This window comes from Daktulosphaira vitifoliae, unplaced genomic scaffold, assembly GCF_025091365.1.
Source record: "Daktulosphaira vitifoliae isolate Bord-2020 unplaced genomic scaffold, ASM2509136v1 Scaffold_3, whole genome shotgun sequence".
Classification (NCBI taxonomy): domain Eukaryota; kingdom Metazoa; phylum Arthropoda; class Insecta; order Hemiptera; family Phylloxeridae; genus Daktulosphaira; species Daktulosphaira vitifoliae.
Window position 1 is genome coordinate 36,804,141 of NW_026099574.1, and position 14,579 is coordinate 36,818,719.

Sequence of the window (14,579 nt, forward strand, 5' to 3'; positions counted from 1 at the left end):
ACAGTGTCACGAGTTTGACGTCGTGTAATTTATTCTGTTGTAGCACGTCTTTTTTGCGCGTTTTCAAGTTCTCAGTTAATTTGCGATTCAAAGTGAATAAAATAACGTTCGGAGTTTATTTGAAAAACATCGTATAGGTAAACTGTAATTATATTGGCGTTAACGACCGGTTTCGTGCGTTAAATATGAACAGTTTACAGGTGTTGGTCTGCCCACATGATGTCGGAGATGTAATCTAACCTTAACGGCTTTCGTGTTATGAAGTTTGATTAATAAATGTCTAGGATTTATTAGAATATTCAACATTGGCAACGTATTTTATTAATTATATTTTGTTAACTTATTTAACGAGTGCGTAACATTAACTGTTCAAAGGTAAAAGAATAAATATAGTTAAAAAAAACCCAGAACAGGGGGTCGCGGCACAGTGGTGACGTGGTATAGTTGGATCAAGTATAATGATATATGACAGTGATTAAAATAACTATAAAAAAATAACAATTCGATGAAAATTTAAGATAGTGTTTAATTTAAAAAAAATGGTGGATTATTCCAAAAACTACATGATCTGCTAGTTCCTTATTAATATCCTGATTAATATAAAGTATGTCGAATGAAAAAGATTAATAAAATATTAATAAAAAATATTAAGATAAATAGATTAATTTAAAATAATAAAAAAATATTATTTTTCATAAAAAAATTATGTTGATCCATACACTTTTCAATATGTTATAGAATTATAAAGTTAAAAATGTAAAAAATAAAATCGAGAATTTTCTCATACAATAATAGCATTTTCATCGTGAACACAAAATAAAGTCCGAAATTTTTTTTTTTGCATAATAAAGTAATTTGCATTAGCTTTAATTTAAGATATATATAAAATATCAGACTTTCAGGAACATTTTCAAAAGTCAAGTTAAAAAAATTAATTTTTTGTGAAAAAGTTGTCATTTTAAATCTTTCCCTGTGAGCAGGTAAAGGGTTAAATGTATGCAAAAAATTTTGAAAATTAGCGATTTTTTGNTTTTTTTTATAGAATTCGGCATCCGGATGCCCCCAAACATCTGTTGCCCGGGGCAAGTGCCCTTAAAACCCTCCGTCAAATCCGGCCCTGTACCCAATAGTGCTATTTTCTGAACCCTGCACTTTGAAGGCAAACGAAAATTCGGAAATATTTTAGTAGACCACTTTGATGATGATTTAAAAGAAAAAAATATTTTTAAGAAGGGTGGACTTAAATACACATAAATTGTTACAGGGTCTTTACATTAACACTAGCTTAACTTATGGGGCTTTTTTCCCGACATTCCTTTATTCTGTTTTACAAAAAGTCTTGCGGGGATAGATGTCTTCATGGACGAAAAATATTGCGAAGGGAATATATGTGGTCCATGGGATAGTCTAGTCATAAAATTTATAGTTATTACATAATTTCGTAGAACGAGTGAAATTGTTAACTTAAACTACCGCCCCCCCCCCCAGTGACTAATCGACTACAGGCGATTTACTACATTNGTCACCACTGTGCCGCGACCCCCCTGTGCTGGATTTTTTTTTTTTAATTTATTTTACAATTTTTATAAATTATAATTTATAAAATTAATTAATATTATCATTGAATACAGATAACTATAGTATATTATATTATGTTGTATTACTATAGATAAAGTATATAATAATATACTTTCTATACTCAATAATATTACCAAAAAATTTATTTGAAATTTTTTTTGTTAATTTAGTTAAAATTATTGAAGTCTAGTGAAGTTCAATTTCGTCTATTTAAATTAGAACAATTTTTAGTAAATTACAGCGTAAAACACAAAATATTGATTTCAAAAATCAAATCAACTATAGGTAAATTTATAAAAGAGAACAGTTAAGAAAAGTAACTAATTAATTGAATACGTTTAGACGTTTGTATTTAAATTTGACTATTAGGACTGGCATTTGAAATCGTGGGACTTAGTGCAAAACATTTTTGCAGTGCTCTTAATATGTTTTTTGTTAAAAAAAATCATTTTTTTTTTTTGGTTATCGTTTTAGTTTGCGGGTCATAGAAAATAACGACAAAAAATAGGAAAAAAACTTAGAGAGTCTTTGAGTTGGGTGTATGCGGGATTTTTATTTAAAAATCTTGGTGAGCTTTTTGATCTCAATCATTTGATCACTTACATGATAATTCAATATAGTTCTCAGAAAAAACTGTCCATGTCAAGAATTTTGTCATGTATGATTCACAAAAATTATTCGGTTATTTTGGTAAAATGTTCTGAATTATAAAATTGTTACAATATTATATGATATAATTGGTGAATGACTTACATTGTTAGAACAATGCACAAATATAATTTTTTTGAACCATGAATGACATAAACTTATTTTTATAAATTTATAACTTTAGTTTTTCTTGAGTACCATGAACTATATTAATGAAAATTAATGTAGTCGATAATTTTATCCATTTTAGTTGTATACAGAACTATAAATAAAGATTTTTTTATTTATTTTATAATTACATTTTTGTAATGAGTAATAAGTTGGCTGCAAATTATGAATGAAACACCCTCCCCTAATAAAATAAGGGTTTAAGCTTTGCTTACATAGGTTTACGTTGTAAAAATGCATATATTTAATTTCAGATAACTTAAAAGATATTGATAAAAATGCGAACGTAGAACCATTTCAAATAGATATTTTGAATGATATACAAAAAGAAGTTTTTAACTGTTTCGTTGAAAAAAACAGTACACTGATCAATTATGGTCCATTGATAGCCACAGTCTTTAAAAAAAATAATTATCTTTCCGAAGAAAATGAAAAGGAACTAAACAGAAGCCTAATAATGTGTGATATCAATGATGATGGTCATTTAAATTACATAGGTTATACTCATAAACAAATAAATAAAATTAGAGCAAAAAAATTAAATTTCTAAAATTAGTTATTATAAATCTAAATAGATTGAGGTTATTGTTGTGGGTTGGGCGAGATTATTATATTATATAATAAATTTTATTCGTACGCTTAGATAGATATTTAATAATTAATTATTAACAATATCATATTCATAAATCATGGACAGTGATATAATTATTTATTTATTTTGTAACTTACCGTACGGCATCGTGTATCACGGTGTATTAATCTTATAGATAAAAATTACAATAGACGACCAGCGCTTTTTACCTTAGCGGCTCACCTATACACGTAGGTCATGACTATTATAATAATCCTTCTTATAATGTTATTTATGTAGAAATTTACCCAAACATGTATGAGGGTAGTTATTTACCGTTATACTTGAGCAGAATACTTTTTTGAATACCCTAGACATATTATTTTAAATCTTTATCTAACCTAAAAATATTATTAATGAATCTAAATTATGCAATTTATATATTCTACTTTATGATTTTGAGAGATGTGTATTTGTTTTAAATATTAACATTTCAATTTAAAAATTAATATTTAAAATATAAGTATTTGATGTTTTTGTAAATTATTATATAATTAGAGGAAAACTTTGAAAAAAAAAAGAAAGAATTTTATAATAAAAAACATGGTTAGTAAACATTTTTGGACATCAACTTTGATTCTCTTAGGTTAAGTAATTCATATAAAATAGTTTTTATATTTGAAATAATGATTGAAAAAGTTCCTAGAGATATTCGAAAAACGGTTCAATCCAAGTATGTTTTTATAAGTAAAATAAATAAATATTTGTTAAAAATAATTATTTATAAATAATGAACGTTTTATTTGATCCTCTTTTAAAAGTTATATAATTGTCAATTATATCCTTAATTCATAATAAAGTAATCAATTAAATAATTGAATAGCAAAAAATCTTTATTAAAATGTTTAAAATTTAAATTATTTTTATCTATAAAATTTATATTTTAATAAATTAATATTCATAAATCTAAAATACAACGTTTAACATAAATTCATATTAAATTTTTATGTATTGTATATTTACAGAATTCAGTACATTTATTAAAATTTGGAGTCCAATAGTGGTTAACAACATTTTACAGTCGTCCTATAAATAAGCCAATGTCTTTTAAAGGAAAATTATTAAGAAATATTTTAATTAGAATAAAACTTGAATGCATAAATAAATGATACATATTTTTTAAGTTATTTTATGATATGTATGAATAAAATTAGAAATAAGTACAATTATTACATGGTAATAGCAAGGAGCATTTTAAGTATTTATCATTTTAATAAAATTAATACAAGTTTACTCGTGTATAATTTTTCCTAATAAATGTAAGCTTTTTTGGGCAATGAGACATTATTTTTAGGTACGTCACTGTGTTTGAGAAAGTCATAGTTATAAATATAGTTGTACATCTGAAAGTGATTGTATCACTTTTATAAAATGTAACATTTTTCGTAACCAGAACAGTTCCAATTGGTAGAGTGGGGTTGACAACCGCTCCTTGGTAAAATGTATAGTTTTAGTCGGCAATTTTTCTATACACGCGGCTACAACAAATAAAAAAATATATAATATAATAAGGTCAAACAGTTTTGAAAATATGATTCAGACAGTAAAAATAATTTTATCACTCTCCATATTTTTTGTTATAAAATCGTTTGTTTTTATATCAATAGAAAAATGNATAAAAATAATTTTATCACTCTCCTTATTTTTTGTTATAAAATCGTTTGTTTTTATATCAATAGAAAAATGCTTTGTGGAATCATGGTAGAAGAAAAAATACAATGTCATTACAATCAAATATTAAAACAGAACATTTTCATTTAATGATACATTAATGTATAATTTATTTTTTCACGCCTATACTGATTTTTTTTATATTTATGTTTTGAATACTGTATATTTAACTTAAAACCTGCATAAAAATCAGTAAGACTTAAAGGCCCAACAGTTAATTTATATTTTGTGATATTTTCTATATACCTTTAATAAGGCCATAATACACCAAAATTGAGTTGTTAATTCTAATAACACGGACAGTAGGAAAAGTTTTCTTAAAAAGTTTCAAAAAAATCAACTATAAATAAACAGTGAAGTTGTAGATAAATAAATTGATTTTAATTAACTTGGTTACTATTTTGAAAAACAATTGTTAATTTTAATTTGAATAAATATAATTCAAAAGTTCAAAACTTTTCATCAATTATTCAATCTATGTTAAATTTTAATATATCAACATTTAATTGTGTATAAATCTTTTGTTACCGACAGATTATTCATCTTCCACCAACATTAACAATTAACAACTACATTAGTTTATTAGGGTTCGTCAACAATATATTTTTGTATATCAATATCGTACTGAATTTCAGCGATATTAAATCGCAATAATGAAAAAAAAATTTGTTTCCAACATCGCGATATATCCATATCGTATGAAAAAATAAATCGATATATAAAAAAAAAAACCCAGCACAGGGGGGTCGCGGCACAGTGGTGACATGGCATAGTTGGATCAAGTATAATGATATCTAACAGTGATTAAAATCACTATCAAAAAAAAAAAACTCTTCGATGCAAATCTTTAGTGTTTAATTTTAAAAAATTGATGGATTATTTCAAAAGCTACATGATCTGCTAGTTCCTTATTAATATCCTGATTAAGATAAAGTATGTCGAATGAAAAAGAGATTATTAAAAAATATTATTTCTCATAAAAAAATTGTATTGATCAATACACTTTTCAATAAGTCATAGCATTATAAAGTTAAAAATGTAAAAAATACAATTGAGAATTTTCACAAAATAATAGCATTTGGTAGCCATTTTCACCGTGAATACAAAATAAAGTCCGAAATTTTTTTTTTACATAATAAAGTAGATTACATTAGCTTTAATTTAAGATATATATAAAAGTGTCAGACTTTCCGGAACACTTTCAAAATTTAAGTTGAAAAAGTCAATTTTTTGTGAAAAAGTTGTCATTTTGAATCCCCCCCTGTAGGCAGGTAAAAAGTCAGATTTATAAAAAAAATATACCAAATGATAGGTAAAGACATCATGCATCTACAAAAAAAAGAATTATATTGATCCATACATTTTTTAAAATGTTATAGCATTATAAAGTTAAAAATATAAAAAAGAATTTTTTTACAAAAATTGTATTTTTTTTATTAAGTTTAATGTCTGTTTTCACCATGAAGATAAAATAAAGTCCGAAATTTTTTTTTACCATAATAAAGTATATTACATTAGCTTTAATTTAAGATATATATAAAAGTGTCAGACCTTCCGGAACACTTTCAAAAGTTAAGTTGAAAAAGTTCTACTTTCTATATGCATTTTTATGTTTTTAATCCCCCCTGTATTAATAGAAATGGTCTGATTTAAAAACAGTATGTCGAATGAAAGATCTATATAAATACTACTTCTCATAAAAAAATTGTAATGATTCATACATTTTTCAAAAAGTTATAGCATAATAAAGTTAAAAATGGAAAATACAAAATCGAAAATTTTCACACAAAAATAGCATTCGGTAGCCATTTTCACCATGAAGATAAGATAAAGTCCGAAATTTTTTTTTTTCATGATAAAGCATATTACATTAGCTTTAATTTAAGATATATATAAAAGTGTCAGACCTTCCGGAACATTTTCAAAATTTAAGTTAAAAAAATTAATTTTTTGTGAAAAAGTTGTCATTTTAAATCCCCCCTTGTGGGCAGGTTAAGGGTTAAATTTATGAAAAAAATATACCAAATGAAAGGTAATGATATTATGCATCTATATAAAAAAGAATTATATTGATATGTTCATTTTTGAAAAAGTTATGGCACTTTTAAGTAAAAAAAATTGAAAAAATTTCGAAAATTAGCGATTTTTAAATTTGTAATTTTTTTGGAGGTTTCCCCCATTTACGGGGAACGAGGGAATTTTTTTCAATTTTTAAGGGTAATGTCTTTGACTAAATACGATTTGTGATCTTTTGACGTATCATTGAAAGAAATCGGTTCGGTGAGAGCTGAGAAAAAGTGGTAACAGACACAAAAAAAAAAATAATAATAAAATAAACACATTGTAATCTTAGTAAAACCAATACCTTCTCAGCTTCGCATCGAAGCTAAAAAATAAATTATATTCAAAAATTAAATTTAATATTTAAAGGTTTTCATAATTTTTTTTTATTTTCAAGAATACCATTGTTATAATAATCAGACTATGGTATACCAACCAAACAAATCAGATAATGATATTAATATCCAAAAATATAGATAATAGCAATATTTAATAACATTAATGAAATACATTATTTTATAATCAAATATAATTTTATGATATTTTCAAATTACTTTTTATTATGAAGAAATAAGTTTTATTTTTTATGCTAGTCTTTATATATATATTAAATGGATGAAATTGTTCTTTATTATATAATACTATAATTTACTATAATAGTACTAAAGTTTCAGTGATTTCGTTTTAAATATAAATAAAGAAAAAGATTATAATTGCTGTTTATATTTTTTTATTGCTTTGTCATAACAGAAAGCAATTTATCTTCTTTTCAAAAATAAAAGTTTAACTTTTACATCATCTTCATCGCCATCATCTAATAGAATTTTTTTTTGTGGGTTCAATATATTTATTTTACTTTTCAGATTGAGTTTCAATCATGTATTGCTGTATATCTTGTAATTCTGAAATTTCTTTCTCTAATTTTCCACACGCCTTACTTTGCAATGTTTGAGAACTTTTTATGAAAATATTTTTAAATTTATTAATCAAACAATGAAAATTTGTTCGAAAATAATATGAATTTCGCGTTTTTTGTAAGAATGTGACACGGTACCGTACATTTTACCATACACGGTCACCTCGTCTCTTTTATTAGCCGCCTTATTACATGGCGAGCCCAGCCTGATTTAAGTACTCCCTCTATCTAGTTGGGGTGCAAAGTCTATCTACTGGAGCGCGGTCGACCACTGTGGACCGGCGGTAAACACTCTCTCTTATTTTTGACGTCTCACCCAAACTTACGCTATCCGCCGTTTCATGTGTCGTACATCGAAAAATACTTTTGTATAAATAATTAAAATCATAAGTTGTATTTCTTTTGTTGTGTTTAGTTTTAAATTCATATATACAGGTAGAACGGATCTAACTGACAACTCTTATAACTTATAATCTACATAACATTTTATACTTTTTTTTTTAATTAATTTTTACAAAACTATATAGAACTATGTTTAAAATATGTATTATGTTATTTTTGCAATTACAAAAAATTAAAATTAAAATTAATTCAGTAGTTACGTTTATACAGAATTTTAAAATTTGTTAAATTTTTATTTTTTATACAATTTTCCTATGGTATCAAATGTCAGTCCATATTATGTAAAGTACAGAAGTAAACACTTATTACATTATTTACTGGTAACAGTACGCGATTTCTTTTCCATGGATGATAATAACGTTTAACGCGCTTTATACAGAAATGATCATCTCTAATCTTTATTACAAAAGTTAGAAACATTATCGTATATCAACTACGAGTGTTCCATGGTTAGCCAAGTTAAAAGTGATAACAATTATTAACTTGCGTGATTCTATCTTTGTAATCATATTATTATAGGATATTCCTTGTTAGAAGATTTGATAATAAATGCACTTATTCACTATTATTCACGTTTCAATTTATGATATATGAACTTATTTAATTAATAATTCAAAATGTTTTAGACAATGTTTCTATAATTTTTTAAAATAATCTGAATTATACAACTAATTGTTTTTTCATGTCAATTACAAATGCTTATTCAAATGTTAATAATTTTCATGGAAAAGAAATCGCGTACTGTTACCAGTAAATAATGTAATAAGTGTTTACTTCTGTACTTTACATATTATGGACTATCATTTGATACCATAGGAAAATTGTAAAAAAAATCAAAATTTAACAAATTTTAAAATTCTGTATAAAAATAACTACTGAATTAAAATAAGAGTTTTAGTATCAACATTTTTCATAAAAACTTATCTATAAAATGTTTATCTTAATACTTAAAAAAAATTTTAGGAAAAAAATTTAATTTAATTTTTATTTTTTGTAATTGCGAAAAATAACATAAAACATATTTTAAATATAGTTCTATATTGTAAAAATTGATTAAAAAAAAAAAAAAGTATACAATGTTATGTAGATCATAAGTTATATGAGTTGTCAGTTAGATCCGTTTCACCTTGTATATTTATTTATTTATTTTTTTTGTTCTTTGGGCAAGTGCCGTCACAATTATTATTTAAACATTTTACGTGCTTGCGTTACTAAATATTAAACATACCATTCATTGACATTATAATTATCCGTGTCAAACGATATAATATTGTTTTACGGCATTGAGATTTTAATTTTAGTGTGAGTAAATAAATTAAATTTTACTGTCAAAAACAATTATTTTTTAACAAAAAATGTATAAAGACGTCATAAAATACTATGAATAAGATTGAGTTATGAATATGAATACGAATATTTGTTTAATGATTTTTTAAATCAACCTCAAAGCAATATAAATATTAAAACTCGAATACAATATATTTAATTAAATTACATTTTAATAAAATAATAAGAAAGAAAATATAGAACTATGTTCAACTTAATTTGTTATTTGTTACTACTTAGCTTGACAACCAGTGTAAGTGCGTTTAATTTTCTTATTAATTATGTCAATTTTTAAAAATCAATTAATTTATTCAGAACNGTAAGTCCGTTTAATTTTCTTATTAATTATGTCAATTTTTAAAAATCAATTAATTTATTCAGAACAAATATCATGATTTTAATAATTTAATAATTGGAATATCTATTTTATAAATTAATTTTGTTCTTAATCAACATTGTATTAATGATTTTATTATTTAGATTATTGCATTAACATCACGTGATGTTGAAACTGCTGTGTTGAACTTAAAATATTTTCTAGATGTCACTGTAAACGAACAAGCTGATTTAGCTTCAAGTATGAAAATATTTCTGAGTAAGACATTTTGATTTATAAATAAAATTAAGCTAATATAATATATAGTTTTATTAAATTCATTTTTATTGAACTAGATTAAAATAGTTAGTTGAAACATTAAAGGTGTAAAATTGTTGAGTTTTATTTGGTTTTTTTAGATGTTTCTAATGACTCTATTAAAGATTGATGATCATTTATCCAGAATAAAAAGTATTTTTTTCCGTGTATTTAGAATTATAACATTAAAAATCCTTCAAAATTTTCGATTGGCCATAATATTCTTACAGGTCACATTTAATATTACGTGTATTAGGTGGCCCGTACGACAGGTTTTCATTGTGCATATTATTAGTGTCAAAACATAAGAATTTCATTAATTGAAAACCTTTTCTTGATAACTACTTCAAAAGTATTGAGAGAATTGGATTTTTCATTAGGTAGTAGAAATTTGTATACCGGGGGACACGGATGACAATCGACACGGAGGTCATAGATTTTCCGTGATGGGTGAGCAAGGGGATGAGTAAAACAAGATGCTGGTGATCAGCTGTCCCACAAAATAATATAATCAATGATCTTTGTAACAACTGGTCAACTAGATCCTTCTAAAGGCGTTCTGTACCATACAAATATTAAAAATAAAAAACTTTTTTATTATTGAATACTTCAAAGATATTTTTAATAAATAACAAAAGTAAGGCGATTAAAATATTTTTGTTATCTAAGAGGTTGAAATATTTTGCCGTGTTTACTTATCATTAGTTTTAGTACTTTTTAAAAAATGATTTTTTTTTAGTATATGTATATTTTTCTGGAGACAATTTTTTAATTTGTTAAAATTTTTATTGAGCAGCAACTATGTTTCTAAAAAATTCTATAGGTGAACTAGATAACCAAGTACAAGTAAGTGATTATATTGTAGAAAAACTAAATAATTTTAAGAAAACTGTGTTCATGAAATATTTGGCTGACAAAAAAAGTAAAAATATCAATGTTCAAGATCTTATAACAATAGTAAATAAGAACAATAGTTTGCATGAATGTAATAAACGAATATTCAGTGAGTTTATAGAAAAACAAGATAAAAATGAAGACGGATATATTGATTTCAATGGTAAGCGATTTATTTGTAGTTAGTAAAAATGTCCCAATGATTTGTCTTTTAACATAACTGGTCCATGAAATAAAAATAAATTTCTGAAAAAATGGCCAATTCTTGAAACATAAAATTAAATTTAAGTTATTTTTTTATAAAGTAGTATTAAAGTATTATGAATAAATATTATGATTATTGGACCAGTTGCTTTTTTTAGCTTGCAGTATACTATAAAATCTTTAATTAAATATATGTTAAAAGTACGCGTGGTTTCTGAAATATAGTTAATAATTCAAGATAAAATCGTTCTTGGAATTGAAATGTTACTTTGATAATACCCTCTTGATATGGAATTGTAATTTATTAGAAGATCTTTCTCATTTATCGGTGACTTAGTAATATTTTTAATTGTATAGAGCAGTTAGCTCAATAAAATATACTTTGTTTATCTCGTTGTCCTAGAAATTTACATTATTAAAGAACAAAAATATTTTACATTAAAATGTAAAGTGTTTTAAAATATATATATTTAGTTTCGATATTAATTGAGAAGCTTTTGGTTTTTTTGTGTCTGTATATACGAATACTCTCGTTCCTCTACTGTACTGATTTTGTTCAATAATGCGTTAAAAGATCACAAAACGTATCTAGTTGAGGCTATTAGCGACATCATTTTGAAAAACTTCCCTCAGTCTCTAAATATTGACATCAGTCAATAAAGAGAAATGTTTAGAAAACAGTCAATGTTGTTATTTTTAGTTTTCACTTTATAATGAAATAATTTTTTTCGGTCTTTAAAAATGATAATTATGTATTTACAAACATTTTGCGATACTTTTTTAAAAAATAATATAATTGTTAAAATCATAATTTTTGTTATCGTGAAACACTTTGTACGTGTTAATTTTTTTTCGATTTGTTTTAAATACGAACGAAGAGTTTTACGATAATGATTTTCATCACTGTCAAACATCAATCAATATATACTAATCTAAAAACTACTTTAACTCCATTTACTTTATCCCTACAGTACTTTAATTTTCTTTATCTTTGAGTTTTTTTTTTTAATCTTAAATCAGTGCTTTAGGAATTAAATATTAAACGCTGTGTCTGTCAATACAAATATTGTATAGACATAAAAACAAACTTATCATAGTAAATATCATAAAAAGTTAATATTTTCTTAGCTTTGCATTATATTATAAATCATTTCAAATTTTAAAACAAGCTGGTAATTTTACATTTAAAATATATAAATATTCATTGCTAATATGCGTAATATTTTATCTCTAAAAAGAATAGTGATTCGTAATGAAAATTTATATTTACATTAACACGAATAAAAAAAATTAAAATTTAACCACGAAAGTTATATAAATTTTAGTTTTATAATTATTAAAGTAATAATAATTTTTATTTGAGAGTGACATGTTAAATTAATTCATAATTAAATTGTATTGAATTGTGTTCAGGTTTGATTAATTTATCGTTAAACACTAAATTAATCCTAAAATAATAATTTTGAGAAAAAATGTTACGATTTTATTTAGTAATATTTATAAATACAGAAATCGAAAAATATATTTTTCGATTTCTTTGTGGTTAAACATTTGTTGGGTCTATACCTTGAAACGATTTTTACGAACGTACTCTATTTAAGTTTATATTACTCAACTTAAAATTACTAATAATATGAAAATACAACACAATTTTACTTAAATAATCAACTTATTTTGTTTTATTTATAAAAGAACAAACAATATCTATAATAAATAATTATCAGTCTTTAGGAACCAATATTATTAAGTAAAGAGGAAAGTATAACCCTTTAAATCACGGTTGGTAGCGTATTTTTACGAGCACTGTTGCAAAAGATTAAAAGGGAAAAGTCAATTATCTTGATCACGGTTGATAACTAGATGGTTATGTTTACCGTTGAAGATTAATTAACTATAAAATAGAAATTTGATATGTAAATCTTTGATCACGGTTGGTAACAGTAGATTATTACAATCACGAACACCGTTGAAAGATCAGTATATTAAATTCAGAATTAATGGAAAAGCTTGCCTAATTTTGTAAGGGTCCTATTTAAGAAAATTAAACTTAAAGATTTATATCCCTGAAGGGATAAAAAAAATTATTCCTCATGAATCATTTTTATTTGAAAATTAATATTTGAAATAAACTCTAACAATTTAGGATACTTTATTTCATTAAAAAAATGGTAGTAGTATACTTATCAAATTACATTGTTTAGTATACACTATTATACATTTTTATTATATATATATATATCATATATTTTTTATTTTATTTTTAAATTAATGAATAAAACGTTGTTTACAGAGTTTTGTTCTATTATTTCTAATTGGTCAACATGTCATTTAACCTCGGGAAACCATAGTAAAAATCCTTCATTTGATACAATGTTTTCATATGAAGTTACGAAATTATCATCAGAAACAAGTCTTCCAAGGAATTACTCCTTTGATAAATGTAAGAAGTCTGTACAATATCCTAATAGTCCTTAAGAGTGACTATTATGAAAATAATTATGTTGTACATTAAACTATTGAATTAATTTTAAAATCAACACTATCCTAAATATATGTATTAAAATTTTAATATTGCTCCTACCACTTAGTTCTTCTTCAATTTTATAAAACAAATAAAAATTTCAGCATTATTGTAAGACATATTTGATGTTAATACATTTTTTGAATACCAAAAGTAATAAAAAAAATGTGTTCAATTTTATTATTTTAAAAAAGAAAAAGTATTTTATTGTAGAAAATTAAAATCACTAGTGAAAACAAATTTGAAAAATATTTATTCACTAAAATAAAAAGATGTAAACAAATTAAAAATTCCATTACAAAGCTTTATACTAATTATATATATATATGTAATTAAATATAACTACCTATTAGATAGCTAAATTTTGTTAAAAATCCTATGATAAACTAAAGTATTTTTATTCATAATTACTACTACTTTTTCCTCGATCTATGTGAAATATTCCTATATGTGTACCATAAAATTGTCGTATTTAGATACCAAATAGATTTTCTTAAAAACACTAGTTATTTATACAGTAATAGTCTAATAATGATTTTTTTCGTTTGTGTATTAATTAATTTTATAAGCTAAAATCACATTTTACTTTTATTATCTTATAATAATACAATAATTAATGACAATTTCCTCAAATATATGTTTAAATTATGAATAAAGTACTTGTGTGTAATACACTATAAAAATATAGATAGTATCATTACATTTATCTGTACATAAAACACCACAATTAAAAAAAATGGATATTTTATTTATGGAAAAAGCATTTACTAAATGTTATATTAATATACTAGAGATAATTTTTATCATTAACACTTTATAAGCATTTTTTCCGCACAATATTCATATTTACGAATTGCATTTGTGAATAAGCAGCCTGTTAAAGTAATATTAATTAATAAGAAAAATTACTCATTAAAGTTAGACT

At 24.0% G+C, this 14,579-nt stretch overlaps 1 protein-coding gene across 5 annotated transcripts in view; it reads left to right on the forward strand.

Annotated features, from left to right (window-relative positions):
- LOC126901522 (uncharacterized) overlaps positions 1-13,882 on the forward strand; it is a 17,032-nt gene extending 3,150 nt beyond the window's left edge. Inside the window, exons 6-8 of one of the 5 annotated variants that reach the window (XM_050678015.1) lie at positions 1,749-1,863; positions 2,649-2,891; positions 9,882-9,996. In XM_050678015.1, coding sequence (XP_050533972.1) covers positions 1,749-1,863; positions 2,649-2,891; positions 9,882-9,904 — 381 coding nt within the window. In that variant the 3' untranslated portion in view covers positions 9,905-9,996. Of the gene's footprint in view, positions 1-1,748; positions 1,864-2,648; positions 2,892-3,990; positions 4,217-9,881; positions 9,997-10,831; positions 11,093-13,423 lie in introns of those variants that run through there. The other 4 variants (XM_050678014.1, XM_050678012.1, XM_050678011.1 and 1 more) reach the window with 4 other exon arrangements.
- The last annotated feature ends 697 nt before the right edge of the window (positions 13,883-14,579 follow it).